The sequence below is a fragment of the Haliotis cracherodii genome, unplaced genomic scaffold (assembly GCF_022045235.1).
Source record: "Haliotis cracherodii isolate W230 unplaced genomic scaffold, xgHalCrac1.p SCAF_14, whole genome shotgun sequence".
Taxonomy (NCBI): Eukaryota; Metazoa; Mollusca; class Gastropoda; order Lepetellida; family Haliotidae; genus Haliotis; species Haliotis cracherodii.
The window spans coordinates 23,596,466-23,623,887 of record NW_027266269.1 but is presented as its reverse complement, the minus strand read 5'-3'; the positions used below and the strand labels follow the sequence as shown (position 1 = coordinate 23,623,887).

At 43.1% G+C, this 27,422-nt stretch overlaps 1 protein-coding gene across 4 annotated transcripts; it reads left to right on the top strand.

Annotated features, from left to right (window-relative positions):
- The first annotated feature begins 891 nt into the window (after positions 1 to 891).
- On the top strand, positions 892 to 27,385 carry LOC139460643 (sarcoplasmic calcium-binding proteins I, III, and IV-like). 4 transcript variants are annotated; one of them, XM_071242111.1, is made up of 7 exons: positions 892 to 1,060; positions 15,470 to 15,531; positions 17,420 to 17,472; positions 19,802 to 19,925; positions 21,104 to 21,232; positions 23,906 to 24,018; positions 25,371 to 27,385. In XM_071242111.1, the coding sequence occupies exons 2-7, from the start codon at positions 15,477 to 15,479 to the stop codon at positions 25,599 to 25,601; spliced, it is 705 nt and encodes a 234-aa protein (XP_071098212.1). In that variant the 5' UTR covers positions 892 to 1,060; positions 15,470 to 15,476; the 3' UTR covers positions 25,602 to 27,385. The 4 variants fall into 4 exon arrangements, with proteins under 4 accessions (XP_071098212.1, XP_071098215.1, XP_071098213.1 ...); XM_071242114.1 differs by lacking the exon at positions 892 to 1,060 and adding an exon at positions 1,728 to 1,757; XM_071242112.1 differs by lacking the exon at positions 892 to 1,060 and adding an exon at positions 5,280 to 5,340.
- The last annotated feature ends 37 nt before the right edge of the window (positions 27,386 to 27,422 follow it).

Below are 27,422 nucleotides of genomic sequence, written 5' to 3'. Positions count from 1 at the left end.
TTTGTGCAAGTGGGCCCAGGACTTACAGTGGTATGTATACACGATGATTGAACACATTTAACTGTATCTTAGGTATATGTTTAAATGAAAGACATATAAAATCAAAAAGTATTCCCAAGGGATTCTTTGACCGAAGTACTTGAAGTCATACGCGCATTGTGATTGGTTTGTCGTATTACGCCGCTTTAGCAATATTCCAGCAATATCACAGCGGGGGACACCAGTAATGGGCTTCACACATTGTAAAACGATCAAAACGATCGTCGAACCACTGCAAACCTTGGTTCAAATCCCAACTGTGATACTCGTATTAATTACATTACGGATGACTCGCCATTTCTTGTTTGTTTTATTTTTAGCCACACTCAAACATGGCTGTATATTTTCTTTTGTCCGGCAGTGTATTTTTGAAGGTCATGGCATCTGCAAGCCGCTGTTCGTTACCATGTTTGGTTTCTTGTTGTTTTGTTGCTTTAAGTGTTTAAGAGGTCGCCTTCTGTCTCAGCAATTTCGGCTGACCTGTCCCTCTTTGGGACTCCTGTGTGTGAGTAGGGTACACATATCTATTGCGAGGTTGGTATTCACAGAATTTCTGTTTTTTTTATTGATGCACTATGACATCAATAGCGAGCTATGTCTGTGCCTGTTCGTTGTATGCAGTGAGTATGAATTGATTCTATTTCTATAAATCTGCACACACTGACACTGAGCATTGTGTTTGCCTGCTGGTCTAGATGACAGAACTGGTTAGTGCAGTAAGAATAGATCCAACTGATCCAAGGCCCACCGAGTCTCAAGGTCGTGGGCTCAACGGTGCGAAACACGCAGTGATTGGCCAGCATATAACACACCCTCCCCAAATGCGTCATGTATAACCTTGGTCTGCTTCAACCTGTCCTATTTTTGGCTGTGCGCTTGTTGAGTTACGTTCACTGCTGCTGGCGATTTAAATGACCTTTGTTATTCATTTCGTAAAGAGAACAGGACACCGTTTAAGTCACGTGTTCTTGAGAAACTGGGACCTTCTTCGTGACGAGTGCAAGTACCTCGGATAAAAGAGGTAAAAATATTTTCTGTATAATTTTAGGTTACCACTGCCTTATCAAATTATACCAGTTTTGGTGTTGTATAAGGTAGTGAACTATTAATGACCAGATGTAAGGACATCGTTATTGAGGCGTTCAGGCGTGTCCTGTATTAAATGTTACCCGTTGATTCCCAAAGTGAAACAATATGTTAACCCGTAGTGTGAAACCAACAAACAAACTGCAAATGGTATACAATCAACAATTGTATACAAAATTAACTAGGTTATCAAATCAATACAAATTACTGCATAGCAATTGCAATGGCAGCACACGACAGACTGAAAGTGCAATATTTAAAGGCAGTATAAACAAGATTTGGTGCTTTGAGTAGAGGTGAGATGGGGTTCAACGTCGCGTCCAAGATTATTGCATTTATATAGCGACGTGCATGTACGTGTGTGTGTGTGTGTGTATGTGTGTGTGTGTGTGTGTGTGTGTCTGCTTGTACTAGTCCGGACTGGAATAACGGCGCTTTAATTCATAGCGAGCTATGTCTGTGCCTGTTTGTTGTATGCAGTGAGTATTAATTGATTTTATTTCGAGTGATCTTTAAAACTGCACTCACGGACGCTGAGCATTGTGTTTGCCTGCTGGTCGGGATGACAGAACTGGTCAGTTCAACAAGAGTCTTTAGGTCGTGGGCTCAACGGTGCGAAACACATATTTGAGGTGAGGTGAAATGGGGTTCAAGATTATTGCACTTATATAGCGACGTGCATGCACGTGTGTGTGTGTGTGGCTGCTTGTACTAGTCCGGACTGATGCCGATTAATAGTGCTAACTCACTTAGATACCATGCCCCAGTTTCACATGAAAATACCCCACTCAGACACAGTATACTGACCCCCCAGTCCTTGTTTTAGAACCTTAATGCCGAGCACCAGACAGGGTAACAACAAGTACCATCTTTTAACGTCGTTTGGTATGACGCGGCCGGGGATCGAACCCCGGACGTTCCGCACTCCCAGCGGACGCTCTACCATTAGACTACAGAGACGGTCTGACACAAATATGTTCTACCTTGGGAAACTGTCAAGTGTCTAAAAGAGAGGGTCTGTGGTAAAAATGGGGCTTGGTTATTTTGTTGTCACCTTGGCATTTTTGTAAAAACAATATATGCATTTAAATAATGTTGTTGTTTTTATATATCTCTGTTACCATGGTAAACAAAATTCTTATTTTCTATTAAGTCTTCCGGATACTTCATCCCGACACTTGACTGTCAACTGCCTTTTTGTTTAATTTATGTTTTCACATTTGCTTTTATCATTAATTAACTAGCGGGATTTGTTTCATGCTTTCCTTTTTTCATATATTCTTTTGTTTTTCTTTAAGATTATGTTTATTTGTATTGCGATTGTGTGTCTTAGTTTTCCCGTTTTACATTAACAATATACACACCATACACATACATATACATATAATCATAAACACACCTTAACATTTGTTCCTGTCAACCGGGACTTTTCATTGTAGGGTCGGGACATTTTTACTGCAATGTTATGCATTTAATTGGGATATTTTTTCCGGATCGGAACTAAATTTGGGCGGAACAAAAATATGCTTACACCTTGATTATTCCAGGGTATATCCTATTCCCACTTTTGTACGCTACCTCCCTTGACTATTCCGGGTTAAATCCTAGTCCGACTTTTGTACGCTTACCTCCCTTGACTATTCCAGGGTAAATCCTGGTCCCACCTTTGTACGCTTACCTCCCTTGACTATTCCAGGTTAAATCCTGGTCCCACTTTTGTACGCTACCTCCCTTGACTATTCCGGGTTAAATCCTAGTCCGACTTTTGTACGCTTACCTCCCTTGACTATTCCAGGGTAAATCCTGGTCCCATTTTTGTACACTTACCTCCCTTGGCTATTCCAGGGTAAATCCTGGTCCCACTTTTGTTTGCTTACCTCCGTTGACCATTCCAGGTTAAATCCTGGTCCCACTTTTGTACGCTTACCTCCCTTGACTATTCCAGGTTAAATCCTGGTCCCACTTTTGTACGCTTACCTCCCTTGGCTATTCCAGGTTAAATCCTGGTCCCACCTTTGTACGCTTGCCTCCCTTGGCTATTCCAGGGTAAATCCTGGTCCCACTTTTGTACGCTTACCTTCCTTGACTATTCCAGGGTAAATCCTGGTCCCACCTTTGTACGCTTGCCTCCCTTGGCTATTCCAGGGTAAATCCTGGTCCCACTTTTGTACGCTTACCTCCCTTGACTATTCCAGGGTAAATCCTGGTCCCACTGTTGTACGCTTACCTCCCTTGACTATTCCAGGTTAAATCCTGGTCCCACTTTTGTACGCTTACCTCCCTTGACTATTCCAGGTTAAATCCTGGTCCCACTGTTGTACGCTTACCTCCCTTGACTATTCCAGGTTAAATCCTGGTCCCACTGTTGTACGCTTACCTCCCTTGACTATTCCAGGGTAAATCCTGGTCCCACTTTTGTACGCTTACCTCCCTTGACTATTCCAGGTTAAATCCTGGTCCCACTGTTGTACGCTTACCTCCCTTGACTATTCCAGGTTAAATCCTGGTCCCACTGTTGTACGCTTACCTCCCTTGACTATTCCAGGTTAAATCCTGGTCCCACTGTTGTACGCTTACCTCCCTTGACTACTCCAGGTTAAATCCTGGTCCCACTTTTGTACGCTTACCTCCCTTGACTACTCCAGGTTAAATCCTGGTCCCACTTTTGTACGCTTACCTCCCTTGACTACTCCAGGTTAAATCCTGGTCCCACTTTTGTACGCTTACCTCCCTTGACTATTCCAGGGTAAATCCTGGTCCCACTTTTGTACGCTTACCTCCCTTGGCTATTCCAGGTTAAATCCTGGTCCCACCTTTGTACGCTTGCCTCCCTTGGCTATTCCAGGGTAAATCCTGGTCCCACTTTTGTACGCTTACCTCCCTTGACTATTCCAGGGTAAATCCTGGTCCCACTTTTGTACGCTTACCTCCCTTGACTATTCCAGGTTAAATCCTGGTCCCACTGTTGTACGCTTACCTCCCTTGACTACTCCAGGTTAAATCCTGGTCCCACTTTTGTACGCTTACCTCCCTTGACTATTCCAGGTTAAATCCTGGTCCCACTTTTGTACGCTTACCTCCCTTGACTATTCCAGGTTAAATCCTGGTCCCACTTTTGTACGCTTGCCTCCCTTGACTATTCCAGGGTAAATCCTGGTCCCACTTTTGTACGCTTACCTCCCTTGACTATTCCAGGGTAAATCCTGGTCCCACTTTTGTACGCTTACCTCCCGTGACTATTCCAGGGTAAATCCTGGTCCCACTGTTGTACGCTTACCTCCCTTGACTACTCCAGGGTAAATCCTGGTCCCACTTTTGTACGCTTACCTCCCTTGACTATTCCAGGTTAAATCCTGGTCCCACTGTTGTACGCTTACCTCCCTTGACTATTCCAGGTTAAATCTTGGTCCCACTGTTGTACGCTTACCTCCCTTGACTATTCCAGGTTAAATCCTGGTCCCACTGTTGTACGCTTACCTCCCTTGACTATTCCAGGGTAAATCCTGGTCCCACCTTTGTACGCTTACCTCCCTTGACTATTCCAGGGTAAATCCTGGTCCCACCTTTGTACGCTTACCTCCCTTGACTATTCCAGGGTAAATCCTGGTCCCACTTTTGTACGCTTACCTCCCTTGACTACTCCAGGGTAAATCCTGGTCCCACTTTTGTACGCTTACCTCCCTTGACTACTCCAGGGTAAATCCTGCAGGTGGTGCAGGTCTCAGACGTTTACCACTTCGGTGAAACCCACGGGCACGGGTATGGTGCTGACAAACCTAGAAACATAATCGGGGCGAACCGGGATTCGAACCCACAATCATAGGTTTCTGGCGTGCCCAAGGGACGCAACTCTGCACAGCTAATCGCAGCGCCTTAGACGACTGGGCCAGCCGCCCCCCCCCCCCCCCCCCCCCCCCCCAATGACGCCAAGAGAGTATATGTTGTCCCAGTGCGTCATATGTGTAATATAAAACGTCACCTTACCCGGTCATAAATGTATGTTGTAAGCTTACACATGTGAGTTGAATCTGCGTGAAGCGACACAAATGACGGAGCTGGATAGCAATAGAAGACTGCGGCACATCTGGGTTAAGTGCAGATTAAAATGTTTGCATAATCTGTGACGATATCACTGTCGTGCAGGTTTTCTCTGTCAGCTGAAATGTCTCAGGTTTAGTCTGACGAAGGTGTTGGGGAGTAAGTGGTCCAACGAAGGTGAGGTGAAATGGGGTTTAACGTCGCGTCCAAGATTATTGCACTTATATAGCGACGTCTATGTACATGTGTGTATTTGTGTGTCTGCTTGTACTAGTCCGGACTGATGCCGATATATAGTGCTAGCCCACTGAGATACCATGCCGCAGTTTAACATGAATACCCCACTCAGACACAGTATACTGACACCGAGCCGACCAGTCCTTGTTTTAGACCCTTAATGCCGAGCGCCAGACATGGTAACAACAAGTACCATCTTTTAACGTCTTTTGGGATGACGCGGCCGGGGATCGAACCCCGGACCTTCCGCTCTCCGGGCGGAGGTCCAACGAAGCTAGTGAGAGATATCCATAGACAGGAAGGACTTATCTGAGGTAAGTCGTGACCTACATACAACGGAATTCCTCTGGGTAATACATTATGACTTCCGTTGAGGACAATTGTAACAAGACCAAGCGACGCAAGGAATAACACACAAATGTCAGCCTTGTTTGGGGATTAAGCAGCGCTTATAATGATCGATGGCGGCCTTTAAAGAAGTTGTCCGTTATGTTCACGCCGGAGACGTTAACGTTCCCCAGATGGTCACGTAACGTGAGGTCCCTGACGCCCTATGGTAGGAATATTGCTAATGAGATTGTTTTGGGTGCGTCTTGCGGTTTCCCAGTTCAAGATTTAAAATCTCACTAAGAGAAAACCTAAGTATCACTAGCGGAACAAAAGAGGTTATATTAATTGCCTTAATTATTAAAATACTTTAGATATGGTACAAACTGTAACATATCATGCTGAATACAATTATTTTGAAAACTGCATTGGAACCAGGGGTGGTTATTGTGAATTGAAACTTTTTATTGACAATTTGAACTTTCCAAATTCCTGGACGCTTTGACACGCTTTGACTCTCGATTGAAGCCTTTTAACGACAACATGACTATATATTCAAGTTCTAGTTAAATAGTAACCACATCTTACGTACTTGATTCGCCAGAATACCTATTACGTAATACCAATAGTACTTAGTGTTTAAAAATAATTCCAGAAAAAAAGTGCAAAAAAATTGTCCTCAGATTTTACACAAAAAGGTTAATGTTCCTTATGCCTGATGTCCAAACGAAAGTGTGTCATGAAAATTGTTTATGGGATAGCTAAAACATGTGTATTTTGAAGCAGTATCCGAACACGTATCCTTTCAAAAACAAGCCTGACAGCATGAAAGTATTTTAACCGGGACAACCTTGCTGTACTGCGTATGACAAATACAGCATTTAGTTTCTCACAGCAAATGGGAAAGGTCAGTGTGTCGGCGTTTTGTTGCAGAAGCTGAGGGTGATTATAGCCCACAGGAAGCCAAGCGTGGCAGTTAGTCGACATATAAAACAGGGACCCACTGCAATATTGCAGTTAATCTTTTTATCAGGCATTGCGTTTAACAAAGGGACCATCCGCCTGGAAATATTATCATATTAATAGGTTTGGATATCATCCCTCTTTCCAGTTGCCATGGGAACCGACATTTGTGAAATGAAAGAGTACGTATGTTTAGAAACATTTAGGTTTCAAGTGAGTGAGTGAGTGAGTTTGGTTTTACGCCGCTTTTAGCAATATTCCAGCAATATCACGGCGGGGGACACCAGAAATGGGCTTCACACATTGTACCCATGTCGGGAATCGAACGCGGGTCTTCGGCGTGACGAGCGAACGCTTTAACCACTAGGCTACCCGACCGCCCCTTAGGTTTCAAGAGATTGGTATAATTAATTAACTTTTCAAACGTCATGAAGGCATCATGTTATATTTAGATTCCGACTTTTTTCGGGCCTGGGAGGTCGGTGGTTCGATCCCCGGCCGAGTAATATGAAAAAGACAAACATACAGTAAACTACGGTTATAACGAACATGCTTATAACGAACTGACGGAAATTACTTTTTGGTCCTGACTACTTGCTGTAGTCATGCTGTATATGTACTTTTAACGAACTACGGTTATAACGAACATGCTTATAACGAACTGACGGAAATTACTTTTTGGTCCTGACTACTTGCTGTAGTCATGCTGTATATGTACTTTTAACGAACTACGGTTATAACGAACATGCTTATAACGAACTGACGGAAATTATTTTTTGGTCCTGACTACTTGCTGTAGTCATGCTGTATATGTACTTTTAACGAACTACGGTTATAATGAACATGCTTATAACGAACTGACGGAAATTACTTTTTGGTCCTGACTACTTGCTGTAGTCATGCTGTATAAGTACTTTTAACGAACTACGGTTATAACGAACTAAAATTAGTAGTCCCTTTGAGTTCGTTATAACCGTAGTTTACTGTAGTTTATCATGTGTAACATTCTTAAACATATCCGAATTTCGCCGCACCCCCGATAGTCTTTTTTCTCTCAACCTTTGACCTATATTGTCGAGGTAGCACGTGACAGGCTTGTACCCAGGGGTACTTGCAAGTTTTTTTCATTTACGCCTTCCCCCTGAAACAGAGACGCAGAAATGGGGCTTCAGGAAGAGACGTATGTACATTCACCGTTTAACGCTCTATATGTTACAGTTAAAACGTATAATTTAAGTTACAATGTAGAAAGGCTGAGTGTATTATGTATAATGCCTGAAACTGTCAGGTATTATACATAATAACTGATTATACGTTAAACTGTAACCTATACCTTAATCAACCGGCCACTTGGTTTGTAGCTTATTCAGGTCGTATGTCAATATGATACGTTACATTCAAATTCAACAATGACTGTAGTGTTGCATAACAATAATTTCTGCTTACGATCGCATGTGGATAAACACAAACGAGAAACGAAATATGCAAGTACAGTTGCCGGTATTTTCCGTTGGCAGTGTGGCTGAGTGGATCTTTATAGGCTTATACTGGTATCGCTCTATATTTCTGACGGAGAGTAGAGTCGTCAGAAATTATACTCCACTGCTTCTAACAAAGTCTGCTGCAAATACATGTTCTTCTATCAGTAAATAACTATGCTTTTACTCACGTCAATAGTTTAGTTATTCAAACTAAACTGTTGACGTGAGTAAAGTATGTCAATATATTTCTGTGAGGCAGCCTTCGGAATATATGCCGCTGCAATATGAATTAATGCAAATTATAGTGTTTGTGAGTTATTATATGCAATGATATGTGACTCTTCAGGGATTTGGGAATTGTTTTTCTCCCTTGTACACCAAAGGGGTATAGATTCCTTTAAAAAACATAAAATTTAGAAAAAAAAAATAACAACATTGGAGCGAAAGTTAATGAATGGCAAATGTACATGTACGTATATATTGTTTAGACAGCATTTTAAATGTGAAAAATCCTAACTATGTGTAAGTATTAGGAATGTACAACGTAATCATCACATTTTCGAATCTGGTGTTATGTTTTTTAGAGAAATTAACAACACTGAATATAAATGTAATCAAAACATAGACAGTAAAACTGCTTAAGATGAATGTGGCGTTCTGCCTATACGTGATTATTACAAAGATCTACGAATGCGTTATATTCCATGGAAATGTTCTGAATGTCCTTCACAATGTAAGTTTTATATTCTTATGTCAACAAGTAACTATTGAGTGAGTGAGTTAAAATGTAACGTCACATCGTGACGCGAACTTAGACAATTATGATAAATATATTTAGACTGAATTAAAACCTGTCAGCGATGGACGGTATAATGACAAGAGTATCACAGTTTCTATGTTGATACTAGTTGGAACATTTAAAAGAATAAATTATCATTCAACAATACAATATAATAATGGGCTATGATCACCAGCAACCAAAGTTAGGCCACCTCACTAGGGACCGTGGGTACTTGCGGTCGGGTAGCCTAGTTGTTAAAGCGTTCGCTCGTCACGCCGAAGACCCGGGCTCGATTCCCGACATGGATACAATGTGTGAAGCCCATTTCTGGTGTCCCCCGCCGTGATATTGCTGGAATATTGCTAAAAGCGGCGTAAAACCATACTCACTCACTCACTTTCAGCTACCTGCAAGATAGAAAAATTTTAAGTTTATTCAAATTATGCACCGGAAGATGGCGACGGAAATAGTGTTTAGTTTTTTTCCTTACCTTACTAGCTTGTTTGCAGTCATTGTTAAACCATAGTTTACGGATATGTGGCTTTATAAAGGACTTAGGTATACAGCATCAGCTATTTTATTCAGTTCATCAGGGAATGCTTGTATTGGATCAGTAAAAAAATCGTCAGTAAAAAGAGCAGGTGTTAATTTATTTAAGGTCAGTATTTCAAATAATGGCCAGTTAGCTTTGGAAAAGTTCCATCTTGTTGAAGGAGGAACGTCAGACGGGGTAACAGGTTTTAATATCGTCAGGAAATGGTCACAGCCACAGAGGTCACCGTGGACCGACCATTCGAATTCGTTAAGATCAGAAATAGGTTTTGTAATTATCATTAAAAATACATAAATCATTGTTTGAAATGAAATCTTCTAAGACCTTCCCTTTACTGATTGTATTGGCACTACCCCAAAGTGGATTGTGTCGATTTAAATCGCCCATAATGATACAGGGCTTGGGGAGCTGGTCATACAGTGCCTGAAGTTCAGTTTGATGGAGATTAGAAGATAGAGGAACAGAGTGAGCACAGAGTGAAAACAACGTGAAAACTACGGAAGCCTTTAAGGGCCATTTGTTAGATACTAAGTTTCAAGTTACTAAGTTGAAATTTCAAGATACATTAGTTGAAATTTCCAGATGCTAAGTTGAAATTTCCAGATACTATTTTGAAATTTCCAGATACTAAGTTGAAATTTCCAGATACTATCTTGAACTTTCAACTTAGTATCTTGAACTTTCAACTAATGTATCTTGAAATTTCAACTTAGTAACTTGAAACTTAGTATCTAAGTTAATGTGTTAGGTTGACAGTATCCAGTTGATGTGTTAGGTTGCCCTCATCTGTCTAATGTGTTAGGTTGCCCGTATCCAGCCAATGTGTTAGGTTGCCCGTATCTAGCTATTGTGTTAGGTTGCCCGTATCTGGCTATTGTGTTAGGTTGCCGGTATCTGGCTAATGTGTTAGGTTGCCCGTATCTGCCTAATGTGTTAGGTTGCCCGTATCTGGTTAATGTGTTAGGTTGCCCGTATCTGGCTTATGTGTTAGGTTGCCTGTATCTGCCTAATGTGTTAGATTGCCCGTATCTAGCTATTGTGTTAGGTTGCCCGTATCTGCCTAATGTGTTAGGTTGCCTGTATCTGCCTAATGTGTTATGTTGCCTGTATCTGGCTAATGTGTTAGGTTGCCTGTATCTGCCTAATGTGTTAGGTTGCCCTTATCTGGCTAATGTATTAGGTTGCCCGTCTCTGGCTATTGTGTTATGTTGCCCGTATCTAGCTATTGTGTTAAATTGCCCGTATCTGTCTAATGTATTAGGTTGCCCGTATTTGTCTAATGTGTTAGGTTGCCCGTATCTGCCTAATGTGTTAGGTTGCCCGTATCTGCCTAATGTGTTAGGTTGCCTGTATCTGCCTAATGTGTTACGTTGCCTGTATCTTGCTAATGTGTTAGGTTGCCTGTATCTGCCTAATGTGTTAGGTTGCCCGTATATGGCTAATGTATTAGGTTGCCCGTATGTGTGTAATGTATAAGGTTGCCCGTATTTGTCTAAGGTGTTAGGTTGCCCGTATCTGCCTAATGTGTTAGGTTGCCCGTATTTGGCTAATGTATAAGGTTGCCCGTATCTGGCTTATGTGTTAGGTTGCCCGTATTTGTCTAATGTGCTAGGTTGCCCGTATCTGGCTAATGTGTTAGGTTGCCTGTATCTGGCTAATATATTAGGTTGCCCGTATCTGTCTAATGTATTAGGTTGCCCGTATCTGGCTTATGTGTTAGGTTGCCCGTATCTGGTTAATGTGTTAGGTTGCCCGTATCTGGTTAATGTGTTAGGTTGCCTGTATCTGTCTAATGTATTAGGTTGCCCGTATTTGTCTAAGGTGTTAGGTTGCCTGCATCTGCCTAATGTGTTAGGTTGCCCGTATCTAGCTATTGTGTTAGGTTGCCCGTATCTGCCTTATGTGTTAGGCTGCCGGTATCTGCCTAATGTATTAGGTTGCCCGTATCTGGCTTATATGTTAGGTTGCCCGTATCCGCCTAATATATTAGGTTGCCCGTATCTGGCTTATGTGTTAGGTTGCCCGTATCTGCCTAATGTGTTAGGTTGCCCGTATCTGGCTATAATGTATTAGGTTGCCCGTATCTGCCTAATGTGTTAGGTTGCCCGTATCTGGCTAATGTATTAGGTTGCCCGTATCTGTCTAATGTATTAGGTTGCCCGTATTTGTCTAATGTATTAGGTTGCCCGTATCTCTCTAATGTGTTAGGTTGCCCGTATCTGGCTAATGTATAAGGTTGCCCGTATGGCTAATGCATCAGGCTACCCGTATCTGGCTAATGCATCATGTTGCCCGTATCTGGCTAATGTGTTAAGTTGCCCGTATTCAGGTAATGTACAAGGTTGCCTGTATCTGTCTAATGTGTTAGGCTGCCCGTATCTGGCTAATGTGTTAGGCTGCCCGTATCTGGCTAATGTGTTAGGCTGCCCGTATCTGGCTAATTTATTAGGTTGCCCGTATCTGGCTAATGTGTTAAGTTGCCCGTATCTGGCAAATGTATTAGGTTGCCCGTATCTGCCTAATGTATTAGGTTGAATTGCCCGTATCTGGCAAAAGTTTTAGGTTGCCCGTATCTGCCTAATGTGTTAGGTTGCCCGTATCTGTCTAATGTATTAGGTTGCCCGTATCTGTCTAATGTATTAGGTTGCCCGTATCTGTCTAATGTATTAGGTTGCCCGTATCTGGCTAATGTATTAGGTTGCCCGTATCCAGCCAATGTGTTAGGTTGCCCGTATCTTTCTATTGTGTTAGATTGTCCGTATCTGGCTAATGTATTAGGTTGCCCGTATCCAGCCAATGTGTTAGGTTGCCCGTATCTTTCTATTGTGTTAGATTGTCCGTATCTGGCTAATGTATTAGGTTGCCCGTTCCAGCCAATGTATTATGTTGCCCGTATCTGGCTCATGTATTAGGTTGCCCGTATTCAGCCAATGTGTTAGGTTGCCCGTATCTGGCTTATGTGTTAGGTTGCCCGTATCTGGCTAATGTATTAGGTTGCCCGTATCTGGCTATTGTGTTAGGTTGCCCGTATCTGGTTAATGTATAAGGTTGCCCGTATCTGGCTTATGTTTTAGGTTGCCCGTATCTGCCTTATGTGTTAGGTTGCCCGTATCTGGCTAATGTATAAGGTTGCCTGTATCTTGCTTATGTATTAGGTTGCCCGTATCTGGCTAATGTGTTAGGTTGCCCGTATTCAGGCAATGCATCAGGTTGCCCGTATCTGGCTATAATGTATTTGGTTGCCCTTATCTGGCTAATGTGTTAAGTTGCCCGTATTCAGGGAATGTATAAGGTTGCCTGTATCTGGCTAATGAGTTTCGTTTCCGTATCTTGCTATGCGTATTAGATTATGTGTATTGATCTGCGAGAACACAAATGCAATTAAAATGCAATTTAGAATTCATTAAGGCAGACAAACAAACCAAGCTGAATTGTTCAAAAGCGTGATATAATTAGGCTTCAACTTAATAGTGAAATCAAATTGTGAGCCAGTACCAACATTATGTAAGTTAGCAATCTATTATATTTCTCTCCAGAACCAGAATACTTGCCACCTCCAAACCTTTTTTTGCACGCTGCGCGTGGCGACATGCGCAGAACGAGTTAAGATCTGACAGTGACGTCATTCCTCGCGCAGCCTTGACCGCATTGTGTTGCTTCTGGGGGACATTAACCGAACGACTTTACCGCGCTTTACTGAGTTTGTCTTTCGTTGTTGTTTGGAGTGTTTTTTCTCTCATAGGTATGTAGGGTGTCATGACGTCAGTCAGCGTCCGCGATGGAATTGTAACACAACTACCCCTTTTAACAATGGACACGTAATTGTACTCCCGGGGCGGGGGACATGCGATATGCTGTCTTGTCTGGGTCAGAGAGAACTACCAAGCATGAATTATCCAAGGTCATATGGTCAAATATGAGTCTCATAGGATACAGAAGTATGTATGTACACGTATGTATGTAAATGAGGTGAGGTGAATATAGGCACGTCATTCTGACGTGACCCGTAATGGGATATCCTCAGATCTTTGTTTAGCGATAGCGAGAGCTAAGATCTGCAGGGCCAACTCGCACAAAGCGATGTTAGCGCTAATTTAAGATGATCTTAACTCCCATACTTTAACATAGGCTTACGATAGTCTTAGCGCTAAGATCGCTTTGTGCAAGTGGGCCCTGGTGTTAACGAGTGTGTGGACGGTGAACATATCGTACAGAAAAGACAGTTGTTCAGTTATCTTAATAAAAATATAATAAAAGGGAGCCCAGTGACTCTCTTCATTCCCGATACTGCAGTAATCTAGACTTGCCAAACATTATAGACTTGCATGGGCTGTATTTGATATATATTTGTATCAGGGTCTGTAAGTCATCAGACTATCGTCAGCTAGGCCTGTACATACACTAAATTCTATAGAGTAGTTATTAAGATCGTGAAGGTTCCAGGGACAATGACATAGGCTTGAAAGAAAATGCACATACATGCACATGTATATTTTTTGGCTTCTAATCCTAGCAAAATTAGTCTATTGGCGTGCTTTGAAGCCGTTTTGAGCGTCATTATAATTTTCAGTCAATCTGTCAAAAAAGGACATCTGCCTGCAGTCGATGTCGATTTATATAGCGACTGAAATATTTTGTCATTCAGTAAATTTTCACAGCGGCTCCCACTTTTCACATTGTTTGAGTTTAGACACTCACACACGCTCTCTCTCTCTCTCTCTCTCTCTCTCACACACACAAACACACACACACACACACACACACACACACACACACACACACAACCGGCAAATAAAGTACTCATATATAAATATTTGTTGTTGAACAAAACATCGGTGATGTTCATATAAGTACATTTTTCGAACAAAGTCAGCTTGTCTGTTACCATCAGGGTTTCCTCTTTTCAAAAGCCAGCGGGAACACTGAATGTAGAAAAGAGGATTAATCACATGTTTAGACTACCTCATTCTCATTAAAATCAGATACAAGTTCTCGCTATCGCCGAGGACATCCCATCACAGGGCACGTCAGAACAAAATTTCGCGAACTTTGACCGACCAATCAAATGACTAACAGGAAGTCAACGTTAGCCACTTAGAAAGCGGCTTTCTATGACTTTGCGGTGCCAGTTTCGAATTTGCGACTTCCATTCCAGACTATGCATTTTAAAGTATTTTGAATCAGTCTTACAGCCCGTAACAGTTGTTTTGTGTTGAGCTTTAGAGATTGTATGATTGGAAAGCATATTCCTCTAACAATGTAACATAACAATATGAATATTTCATTTTTATTTTTTTATTACGTGTTTGTAGCGTTATCTATAAGAGTTGTCCGATTTTCGATCACGAACGTTGATACTACTTAATCTCGTTTATCTGACATACTCGTTAATCCGACATAATCATATGCAACCAACCATGACGGATTAACGGGACTTGACTGTATTATGTTTGTCTCTTATAATATTGGACTGCCCCCGTGGTCTAGTGGTAGAGCGCCCACGCGGTGAGCGGAAGGTCCGGGGTTCGATCCCCGGTCGCGTCATATCAAAAGACGTAAAAGATGGTACTTATTACCATGTCTGGCGCTCGGCATTAGGGGCTAAAACATGGACTGGTCGGCTCGGAGTCAGTATACTGTGTGTCTGAGTGGGATGGCATGCACAGGAACTCGATGATAGCGTGTATAACATAATATATTCGTATAGAAAAAAATCACACCCATCTATATACATAGAGACTGTATATAGAGGGCGTGATTTTTTCTCTCTATACGAATATATTCGAGTTCCTGTGGCGGCCTTGTATCTCAGTGTGCCAACTCGTTACCAGTCTGGAGTAGTACAAGCAGCCAAACACACACACGTGCACGCACGTCGCTATAAAAGTGCAATATTCTTGAACGCGACGTTAAACCCCATTTCACCACACCTCACCTTATAATATTGATGATATTTGTTTTCAGCAGGAAGATGTTCTTGTCACAGTTCCAGATTGAGAAGCTGGAGTACTATTTCAACTTTTTTGGTGAGAAAACCACACCTTTATTACTTGAATCTGTATCCATGGTAACCTGTATTCTGATCTGGGGTAGCACCCTCGTTTGTCTGTTGTTTAACGCTGCACTCAACAATATGGCAGATAAATGACGGTCGTCTTTGAAGGAACTGTGGGTCCTTGTGGCTGAAGCAGGCAAGACGAACCACTCTGAAAAGTAAGCAAATATCTTCTCACAGCTGGTCACACCCATGCAGACCCGTGAAGATCCAGGGTAGAATAGGTCTTCAGCAACCCATGCTTGACCCTTGAAGATCCGGGGTAGAATAGGTCTTCAGCAACCCATGCTTGTGACCCGTGAAGATCCGGGGTAGAATAGGTCTTCAGCAACCCATGCTTGTGACCCGTGAAGATCCGGGGTAGAATAGGTCTTCAGCAACCCATGCTTGTGACCCGTGAAGATCCGGGGTAGAATAGGTCTTCAGCAACCCATGCTTGTGACCCGTGAAGATCCGGGGTAGAATAGGTCTTCAGCAACCCATGCTTGAGACCCGTGAAGATCCGGGATAGAATAGGTCTTCAGCAACCCATGCTTGACCCTTGAAGATCAGGGGTAGAATAGGTCTTCAGCAACCCATGCTTGCCGTTAAAGGCGACAATGCTTGTTGTAAGAGGCAACTTACGGGATCGGGTAGTCAGACTCGCTGACTTGGTGGATGCATGTATCGTTTCCCAATCGCGTGGTTCAATGCTCATGATGTCAATCACTTGATTGTCTGGTCCAGACTCGATTATTTACAGACCACTGTCTTATAGCTGGAATATTGCTGAGTGCACGTTAAACAACAAACAAACAAACAAGCAAACATGCTGTGCATAGAAATCTTCTGCAAAAGAAGTATTGTTTGTTTGTTGTTCAACGCCGCAATAGTCCTGATCAGGGCGAACCTATGACCATATTTTTTTTTTTTGCCTAAGGGACGTAACACTGCACAGCTAATTCAAGCTAGAGGTGTATGTGTGACTATGTGTGTGTCTGTGTGTCTATCTGTGTCTGTGGGTGTATGTATCTCTCTCTCTCTCTCTCTCTCTCTCTCTATATATATATATATATATATATATATATATATATAAGTGTGTGTATGTTTAATTGTCTGTGTGTGAATATGTATATATATATAAATATATGTATGTGTGTGTTTCTAATTGTCTGTATGTGTGTCTGTGTGAATATGTATATATATATATATATATATATATATATATATATATATATATATATATGTGTGTGTGTGTGTGTGTGTGTGTGTGTGTCTAATTTTCTGTATGTGTGTCTGTGTGTGAATATGTGTATATATATATATATGTGTGTGTGTGTGTGTGTGTGTGTGTGTGTGTGTGTGTGTGTGTGTGTGTGTGTGCATCTCTTTCTGTGTGTGTATCTTTGTATGTATATACTAATATGTGTGTGTATGTGTATGTGTGTGTCTGTATCTGCATGTCTGTGTTCATGTGTGTTTATATGTGTGCATGCGAGTGTGTGTAAAGGTACCATATCGTAGTTTAATACGGATACTCTACTCAGGCATATTACACCATTATGCGCCAGCCAGGGTAACAACAAATACCATCTTTTAACATATTAAGTACGACGCACTAACCGAAGCACTAACCCTCCGCTCTCAGGGCAGACTCCCTATCCATTAGACCATGGAGGCGGTCCTCAGGTGGAAGAAGCCAGAAGAATCCCCTGAGAATCTCTAGAATAAAGACGTTAATCTTTAAACGTTGCGCCTATTCATGAAGGATGGCAACTTACAATGTATGGTGAAACAATCCTTAACGTTGGTGTTTTGTGAACGAAATGATTAAATCATAATGCAAGTCTGCTATGATCCTGTCGAATGTTTACTTCCAGACGCAGATGGAAACGGGAAGCTGGAAATGCGTGATCTGGACTTCATCAAGAAGGTAACACACAAAACAAAAACAGAAAGAGTGAGTGAGTGAGTTGGGTTTAACGCCGCTTTTAACAGTATTCCAGTTATATCACGGCGTGTCAGCTTAATGTGGGAGGAAAGCTCGAAGTGATGCAGGTGAAAGCTACGAGCACGGGTATGGTGTTCACAAACCTAGAAACATAATTGGGGCGAACTAGGATTCGAACCCACAATCATAGGTTTCTAGCATGCCCAATGGACGCAACTCTGCACCGCGAAGAGCGGTGCCCTAGACAACTGGCCCGTGCCCCCAAAACAGAAAGAAATTACACAACGATTTATAGTAGATTCTGGTTTAGTATTTGTTAACTGTGGAGCAAGAGAATCTATAGCCAAAATGTAACTCCATAATACCAGCCTAGTTTGGCAAGGGTGGAAACTGGACTTTTATATATTTTGTTAACTCCCTTGCCTTGGGAAGATGATGGTGAACATATCTGTAGTACCTGTGCTGACAACAACCGCTTCAGCTATCCTAATTAAATGTACTAAACAGTGTCGCTGAAGAATACACAAAAACAATACGACCACAGTCAGGGGTGCACCTTGGGTAATTTTAAGTATAAGCAAAATCAATGTCGTGAGGGCTGGCTGGGAGGTTTAAGGTAGGCTCCCCCAGAATTTTTTTAAACATTCGATGCTCTTAAACTCTATTTCCTGCATTTGGGGGCCGTTTATGTTAGATTTTATTTCTGAAAAATATTGGTAATTTTATTATAATGTTTTTATACTAGTAATATATATATATATGCGTGATTCCTCCCCCACCCCCCCAACACATTTTCGACTTTTATTCAGGAAACATCTACAATGAACTAAAACGTATAGATATTGCTTTTATTCAGGAAACATCTACAATGAACTAAAACGTATCGATATTGCTTTTGTGTGTGTTTTACAAGTTCATTCATAATTATGGTTATATATTTTTTCATATTTTAACACAACCCGAGGTATCATTGCAATGTAAATAATTGTGAGTGCGGTTTTGCTTTAGATGAAAATCCTAAAGTGTGTAAAGACTCCGATTTTTAAGTTAGACAATAACTATCATGTCCGATTCGAGTTTGAATTAATAATTAACTGCATAGATGATAAATAGAGGTTTACTTATAAAAAGTGTTGGTTTTTTTAAGTGTGAAAAACATTTCATTTCTTTTTTAGGTGTTAAAACAAGTTTGTTTTTTAGGTGTAAGCAATTGCTTTTCTGCTACAGTGGTAGTTTCGCCCCTCACCGTTGAGTGTTTATTGAAAGTTTTTCTTGTGTTGATGACGGATTACACAGTGTGGACTTGCTGAGAGAAACACAAACAGTGTCGGAATTCGGAAGAGACCGAGTTCGAGTCTAATGTATACCATTGCACTTTACTACTGCAATCTTGAGGGGCAGTCGGGTAGCCTAGTGGTTAAAGCGTTCGCTCGTCATGCTGAAAACCCTGGTTCGACATGGGTACAATGTGTGAAGCCCATTTCTGGTGTCGCCCGCCGTGATATTGCTGGAATATTGCTAAAAGCGGCGTAAAACCAAACTCACTCACTCACTCACTACTGCAATCTCGGAAATGATTGACTGTTGACTCGGGAAAACTGAAATGTGACAAGCTACCTATTATCTTCGATTAATTCTCTCTTAAACCACACATACAACTGACAGGGACCAGATTGTTCATATTGAACTCTTCCTCTACACTCTACTGGAGAATCAATTCTTTCATTCTCCTAACTTCATTCGACCCATGAAGATCTGGGGTAGAATAGGTCTTCAGCAACCCATGTTGCCCGTAAAAGGCGACTACGCTTGTCGTAAGATGCGACTAACGGGATCTTGTGGTCAGCCTCGCTGACTTGGTTGATGCATGTCATCGTATGCGTGGATCAATGCTCATGGTGCCAATCACTGGATTGTCTGTCCAGACTCGATTTTTTACAGACTGCCGTCATATAGCTGGAATATTGCTGAGTGCGGCGTTAAGCAATAAACAACAAACAAACAAACATAACCTTATTCGCCATCGGGGGCAGCGGGGTAGTCTCGTGGTTAAAGTGTTCGTTCGACACACCGAAGACCCGGGGTCTATTCCTGAAATATGTACTATGTGTGAAGCCCATTTCTGGTGTCCCCCACTATGATATTGCTGGAATATTGCTAAAAGCGGCGTAAAACCATACTCACTCACTCATTTGCGATCAAGAGGTCTGCTTCTAGTCAGGAGTCTCATGTTCCACAAGCAGGTCAATTTGTTTTAGCTTTTGCAGAATCAGCTCCATAGAAAGCACCTGTTAAATCTTATCATTTTCAGCGTATCCTGAACTTCACTGGGTGGGCAGAGGATTCGCAACAGGCCATGAAGTCAGCTGAAGTCCACGAGGCGTTCTTCGAGGTGTTGTTTGAACGGGTGGAGGGTGATTCTTCCCAACCGAAGCGTGAGAATATTTTCTCTCCTCATGTATTTGACTTAAGAGCCAATTAAGAAATTGTCATTGGTTTGTTGAGGGTAGAACCAGCTTTGCTGTTCAAGGAGTACCTGAATAAGATGTGCTATGTATATTTTAAGATAATAATGATGATGATGATGATGAGGATGAGGATGAACAGATTAAAATAAAAAAATGCAGCAAAGCGGGTTTGGGTGATCCTGGCACAGTCAGGCTGGTTAGGCTCATCATCAGCCCTGGGCCCTTGCTCCCTCTACACGCAGCCAAAACAGCGAATGGGAGTTCTCCCAGGAAGCGCTGCCTCGTTGAACCCACCCAGAACCTTTCGGAGAATGTATTCCTGGTAGCAAACCCGGGTACTCTCCCAATGTCAGTCAACAGATTGGGAGGTACCAAACCTAAGGCACCAAGAACAATGGGGAATGGGACAACTTGGTACTTGGGATGCAAGCATGACATTTCGAAAGCGAGGTCTGTATATTTGCCATGTTTTTCCTCAATCTTGTCAATCATATTTGTGTCAAAAGGGACAGAAAATTCAACAATATAATTGATTTCATTGAATTTATCAAAAAGGACAAGATCAGGTTTGTTGACCTGGATATGTCTGAGGCTGTATATGGTCCTATTCCAAAGAATTTTGTATTTATCATTTTCCGTAACGCCCTCTACATATTCCGGGTCATACCATGGATGGACCACAAGCATATGGCGAAGACGGTAGTAAAAGGATCGAGCCATTCCATCATGTCGCTTTAGATACTGTGTCTGTGCCAAAGCTGGGCATCCTCTGACAATGTGTTTGACAGTCTCATTAAATCCATTGCATAATCTACAATTCATATTTACATATTCACACATTGACGGTTTCGAGTGGGAAGTGACTGGTCCTGAGCAGCAAACAGAAAGCTCTGTTTCACTTTTCAGACCAGCCAACTTCATCCAAGCGAAGGACTCTGCAGGGTTGCTGATCTTCTCAACACACTGCACATTAACTCAATGCAATGATTAACATCGTCACCATCATCATCATCATCATTATTGTTATCATAAAAGCGAATTAAGATACTATCAGTTATTCGGCAATGGGTAGAACATTCCCCAAAATTCAACGTAAAAGCCTAGATGTGTTAATAATCTTGATCATGTTGTTGTCGTTGATGTAGACGAGGTGAGTCTGACAGAGTGGATCAACATGTGGGAGAAGTTGTTGCCGGGCACCATGGGGATGCAGAACTTTCCGGTGTGGATGAGGCTCCTGCCGGAGACACTCTTCAGAATAATTGACAGGAATGGTGAGTCGAGACATCAGAAAGACAGAAGGGAAGGAGGGTGGGTGGAGGGGTGGGGGAGAGGGAATGGATGGGGGTGGGGATAATAGGGAAGGGGGAAGGTGAGGACAGACATCAGTAGGACTGTAACAAAAGGGAGAGGGGGGTGAATGTATGGGAGGTGAGGACAGACATAAGTGTGACTGTAACAACAGGGGGGGTGGGGGAATGTATGGGAGGTGAGGACAGACATAAGTGGGACTGTAACAACAGGGGGGTTGGGGGAATGTATGGGAGGTGAGGACAGACATCAGTAGGACTGTAACAACAGGGAGAGGGGGGTGAATGTATGGGAGGTGAGGACAGACATAAGTGGGACTGTAACAACAGGGGGGTTGGGGGAATGTATGGGAGGTGAGGACAGACATAAGTGGGACTGTAACAACAGGGGGGGTGGGGGAATGTATGGGAGGTGAGGACAGACATATGTGGGACTGTAACAACAGGGAGGGGGTGGGGAATGTATGGGAGGTGAGGACAGACATAAGTGGGACTGTAACAACAGGGGGGGTGGGGGAATGTATGGGAGGTGAGGACAGACATAAGTGGGACTGTAACAACGGGGGTGTGGGGGAATGTATGGGAGGTGAGGACAGACATCAGTAGGACTGTAACAACAGGGGGGTGGGGGAATGTATGGGAGGTGAGGACAGACATAAGTGGGACTGTAACAACAGGGGGGGTGGGGGGAATGTATGGGAGGTGAGGACAGACATAAGTGGGACTGTAACAACAGGGGGGGTGGGGGAATGTATGGGAGGTGAGGACAGACATAAGTGGGACTGTAACAACAGGGGGGGTGGGGGGGGGATGTATGGGAGGTGAGGACAGACATATGTGGGACTGTAACAACAGGGAGGGGGGGGGGATGTATGGGAGGTGAGGACAGACATATGTGGGACTGTAACAACAGGGAGGGGGGGGGGGTGTATGGGAGGTGAGGACAGACATAAGTGGGACTGTAACAACAGGGGGGGGGGGGATGTATGGGAGGTGAGGACAGACATAAGTGGGACTGTAACAACAGGGGGGGGGGGGGAATGTATGGGAGGTGAGGACAGACATAAGTGGGACTGTAACAACAGGGGGGGTGGGGGGATGTATGGGAGATGAGGACAGACATAAGTGGGACTGTCACAACAGGGGGGGGGTGGGGGAATGTATGGGAGGTGAGGACAGACATAGTTGGGACTGTAACAACAGGGGTGGGGTGGGGGAATGTATGGGAGGTGAGGACAGACATAAGTGGGACTGTAACAACAGGGGGGGTGGGGGAATGTATGGGAGGTGAGGACAGACATAAGTGGGACTGTCACAACAGGGGGGTGGGGGGGGATGTATGGGAGGTGAGGACAGACATATGTGGGACTGTAACAACAGGGAGGGGGGGGGGATGTATGGGAGGTGAGGACAGACATATGTGGGACTGTAACAACAGGGAGGGGGGGGGGTGTATGGGAGGTGAGGACAGACATAAGTGGGACTGTCACAACAGGAGGGTTGGGGGAATGTATGGGAGGTGAGGACAGACATAAGTGGGACTGTAACAACAGGGGTGGGGTGGGGGAATGTATGGGAGGTGAGGACAGACATAAGTGAGACTGTCACAACAGGAGGGGTGGGGGAATGTATGGGAGGTGAGGACAGACATAAGTGGGACTGTCACAACAGGAGGGTTGGGGGAATGTATGGGAGGTGAGGACAGACATAAGTGAGACTGTAACAACAGGGGTGGGGTGGGGGAATGTATGGGAGGTGAGGACAGACATAAGTGGGACTGTAACAACAGGGGGGGTGGGGGAATGTATGGGAGTTGAGGACAGACATAAGTGGGACTGTAACAATGGGGGGGGGTAGGGGGGGTAGGGAGTAGATGGGAGGGGGTAGGGGGATAGATGGGAGGGGAGAGGTGAGGACAGAAGGGAGGGGGTAGGGGGACAGATGGGAGGGGGAGGTGAGGACAGATGGGAGGGGGAGGTTAGGTAGACATCAGAAGGACTGTAACAAAGGGGGGGGGGGGGGCGTGGGAGGGGGCAGGGGGATAGATGGGAGAGGGCAGGGGGATAAATGGGAGGTGGAGAGATGAGGGCAGACATATGTAAGGCTTTAACACTAACAGGGGAAGATGGTTGATGAAGTTCGTAAAAAGTACAATCAGCCTTCTGCACCTGTCAAGTCCTGACTGTGACATGACCTGACTGTGACATGACCTGACTGACATGACCTGACTGTGACATGACCTGACTGACATGACCTGACTGTGACATGACATGACCTGACTGTGACATGACCTGACTGACATGACCTGACTGACATGACCTGACTGTGACATGACCTGACTGTGACATGATCTGACTGACATGACCTGACTGTGACATGACCTGACTGTGACATGACCTGACTGACATGACCTGACTGTGACATGATCTGACTGTGACATGACCTGACTGACATGACCCGACTGTGACATGATCTGACTGTGACATGACCTGACTGACATGACCTGACTGTGACATGACCTGACTGTGACATGACCTGACTGACATGACCTGACTGACATGACCTGACTGTGACATGACCTGACTGTGACATGACCTGATATAATAACATGTTGCACTTCCCCTTTCGGTGTTCCAGGAGATAACGAGATCGATGAGGACGAGCTCTGTGTTTTCTATGAAAAAATGTGTGACGTGGACCCAGCAGAGGCCAAGAGCCAAGCCAAGAAGGCCATCGACCAGATGACAGATGTGAGTATAGCCGGATTAACTGAGGATTAACCAAATCACGGATTAACCAAATCACAAGCCAAGTATGTTTGACAAATTATGTCATTGTTGTCGGATGTCAAATCCCATTACAGCATCGTCACAAAAATACACAACAATGAAGAAAATATTTTTAGTCGGACATGAAATATTACAAAACTGATATTTTTATTTAGGTCAATGTTTAACCAATTTTCGTTTCATGACTGTGTTTAATGAAAATAATTGCGAAAAGCCATGTGCCATAATGATGTTTGACGGAGTATATGCATGTCTTTCTTCTTCATGTTTGTTGTTTAACGCCGAACTCAGCAATATTCCAGCTATATGACAGCGGTCTGTAAATAATTGAGTCTGGACCAGACAATCCAACGACTGATATCATGAGTATCGATCCACGTAATTGGGACACAATGACATGCATCAACCAAGTAAGAGAGCCTGACTACCCGATCCCGTTAGTCACCTTTTATGACAAGTATGGGTTGCTGAAGACCTATTCTACCCCGGATCTTCACGGGTCAGTTTAATGTGGAGTGAAACCTGAAGAAACACAGACCTTAATTATACATGTACAGTTTTGGTGAAACACTGATGATTATCTGCCAAGAACCATAATCTAAGATTCGAAATCCTGAAAAGCCAAAATGACGTGACTTTGGATTGCGAATTGTGGCCCCGTAGACTGGACCAACCTGCCATTCTTGGGGGGGCAGTCCGTGTCATTGTATATCAATACAACATCTCTTAATGCATGGCACATGTGTCACAGTATTTACGTAAAGTGAGTGAGTGAGTGAGTTGGGTTTAATACTGCTTTTAACATTATTCCAGTTATATTGCGGCATATCAGCTTCATGTGGGAGAAGTGATGCTGGTCTCAGACGTTTACCATTTCAGTGAAACCCACGAGCACGGGTATGGTGCTGACAAACTTAGAAACATATTCGGGGCAAACCGGGATTTGAACCCACAATCATAGGTTTCTGGCATGCTCAAGGGATGCAACTCTGCACAGCGAATCGCAGTGACTTAGACGACTGGGCCACCCGTGCCCGCTATTTTCGTAAAGAGCCTTGGGGATTCCGGTAAGAATATAGGTCTTCAGAAATCTGTGCTTGTCGCAAAAGGCCCCCAAATGGATCGGATTGTGAGGCCAGTGACTTGGTTGATTGCGTGTCATCGTATTCCAGCTGCGTGGGTCGATGATCATGATGTCAGTCACTAGATTGTCCAGTCCAGACTCGATTATGTTTTGACTGCCGTGACATAACAGGAATATTACGGTGTTAAACAACAAACAAAACTAAAAAAACAATTTCAACCTTTTGCAGAACGGTATGTACCCTCTGGATGCAACTAGCTACGAGCAGATCTTTGCCAACTTCTTGATCGGAAGGACGCCATTCGGGCCAGGGCGGTTCATCTTTGCCTGCTTCAGCCACAAGGACCCGCAGTTCCAGCTGATCACCCCCATCATGGACGAGATGGCGCCGTCGTCAAGGGGAAGGCGGGGTAGCAAGGGGGTAGAGTTACCCCGCCCCAAGAGACAGGCTTTACAGTGAGCTCATCGGCTCATCAAGGTCATATAAGTGTATCATTATGTAATAACAACATAACGTCAGTTACTAAAACTGTACATACGTATGTTGGTGTCAGGGGTCGTAAAGTGATTTGAGGGGGGACTGTGCGGAATTGCGTCCCTAGCTGTTGGGATCTTATGATCCTGTTGTAGTTTATTTGGCCCCACTCAGCAATATTCCAGCTACTTGACGGCGGCCTGTATATAATCAAGTCTGTACCAGACCATCCAGTGATTAATTTGAGCAGCAAAGCTTGCTGGGGACCGAGTTTGTCCCCACGGGGGTCTTATGGCCCTGGGTTAGTCATCACCGTGACCTGCTTGTCGGTATCACCCATGTGGTACGTAGCCTACAAACCAAGGATCATAATCAGGGCTTGTCTTTGATTCGAACCCTTACTATCAGAAGCTAGCACGGCGATGGGATGCAATTCTGCACCGATGTTATACTGCCTCAGGTCATCCGTGGCCCCGAGAGGATATGTGAATGGATCTCTTGATTTGTTATAAAGAGGGCTTGTAATTTAGAAATACACAGGGAAAAAAATAAAAAGATGGTTGTGAGGTTAGTTGTGCAATATCAGGAAGATTTTTTGGCAATGTTGTCAACACGCCATACCCTGACAAAGTATTCTCCTTTAAGTGTTCCCTTATTTATTTCTATCAGTATAAGTTCATCTTATATCTTTTGTCTTTTTTATCACAAACATTGTTCATGTAATAGGTAGAAAAAACAAACATTATCAAGAACATAAATTGTATTCGGTGGCACCTCCATCAGAAAGAATGAATGTTTTTACACCTCAAATCAGTTGGATGTGGATGTATGCATCGTCCATAAATAAAAACTTTAAAAATATTTCAAGTGATTCCATGGCAATTTTATTTGTGTTTCATGTTTCCATAAAGCCGAAAAATCCATTAGGCCACGCCCACTAATGGACTACTGATCTGAACTGATTGAAAATAAAATGGGCGGGGCTTGTTTATTGCGCTGAACGATGTCGCTGATTTCTTTTTGTTAATGATTAAGTAAGTAGTTTGTGAAGTTATTAGTGTTGACGTATTTATTTATAAGAATTGACTCCAATATGTTTTTGCGTTTATTGATGTATAAAAGTTTAAAAAACGGTGTGCATACTTTGTGTAAATCTGTTTTTTTATGTTTACATCTCCATTAACGCAAAAAAATAATGCAGTCAATTTTTAAATGCTAGTAAACTGCATTCATGGGCACGATGCTATGACAGTGAATTCTAACTGTAGGCCCAACTGAAGACTCTATGAAGGTATGCATTTGGCATTGGTTTTAGACAAAACCCTTACTATCAATAGCTGCTTCAGTTATATAGATACAATCTAGATAGTAAAGTTAATCATAAGGGCAGAATAGTACAAATCTTTTTATTAATTGATGAATAATATTGGCTTTAATATGAAGAAACAAGACTCCGAGAATGAAATATTTCTTTCCTCGTGTCCTGTTTTAAAACAAGGTAGAAATCCAAGGCCATATGGGTTACGATTGGACCAGTCATTTATAACGGGGTTGTGTATTGTGCAGAGGGAATAGTGAGAGACATAATAACACTCCCCTAATGCTTGTCATATTTTTTGACCCATGTCCTTGTCCACCTTTTTCATGACCGTCCCTAAAAAGAAAAAATGCAAAAGCACTGAATATTATATTATTAAATGTCCATTTTTATATGACCCTCCTAGGGGCACGGGTTCGAATCCCGGTTATGTTTCTAGGTTTTCAGCACAATACCCTGCTCGTGGGTTTCACCGAAGTGGTAAACGT

Excerpts from the sequence above, each read along its gene's own strand:
- LOC139460643 (XM_071242110.1), top strand. The coding sequence starts at position 7,851 with ATGGGGCTTCAGGAAGAGAC. Across the intron at positions 19,926-21,103 it reads TGATTCTTCCCAACCGAAGC|ACGAGGTGAGTCTGACAGAG; the intron begins GTGAGAATATTT and ends TCGTTGATGTAG. Across the intron at positions 24,019-25,370 it reads CCATCGACCAGATGACAGAT|AACGGTATGTACCCTCTGGA; the intron begins GTGAGTATAGCC and ends AACCTTTTGCAG.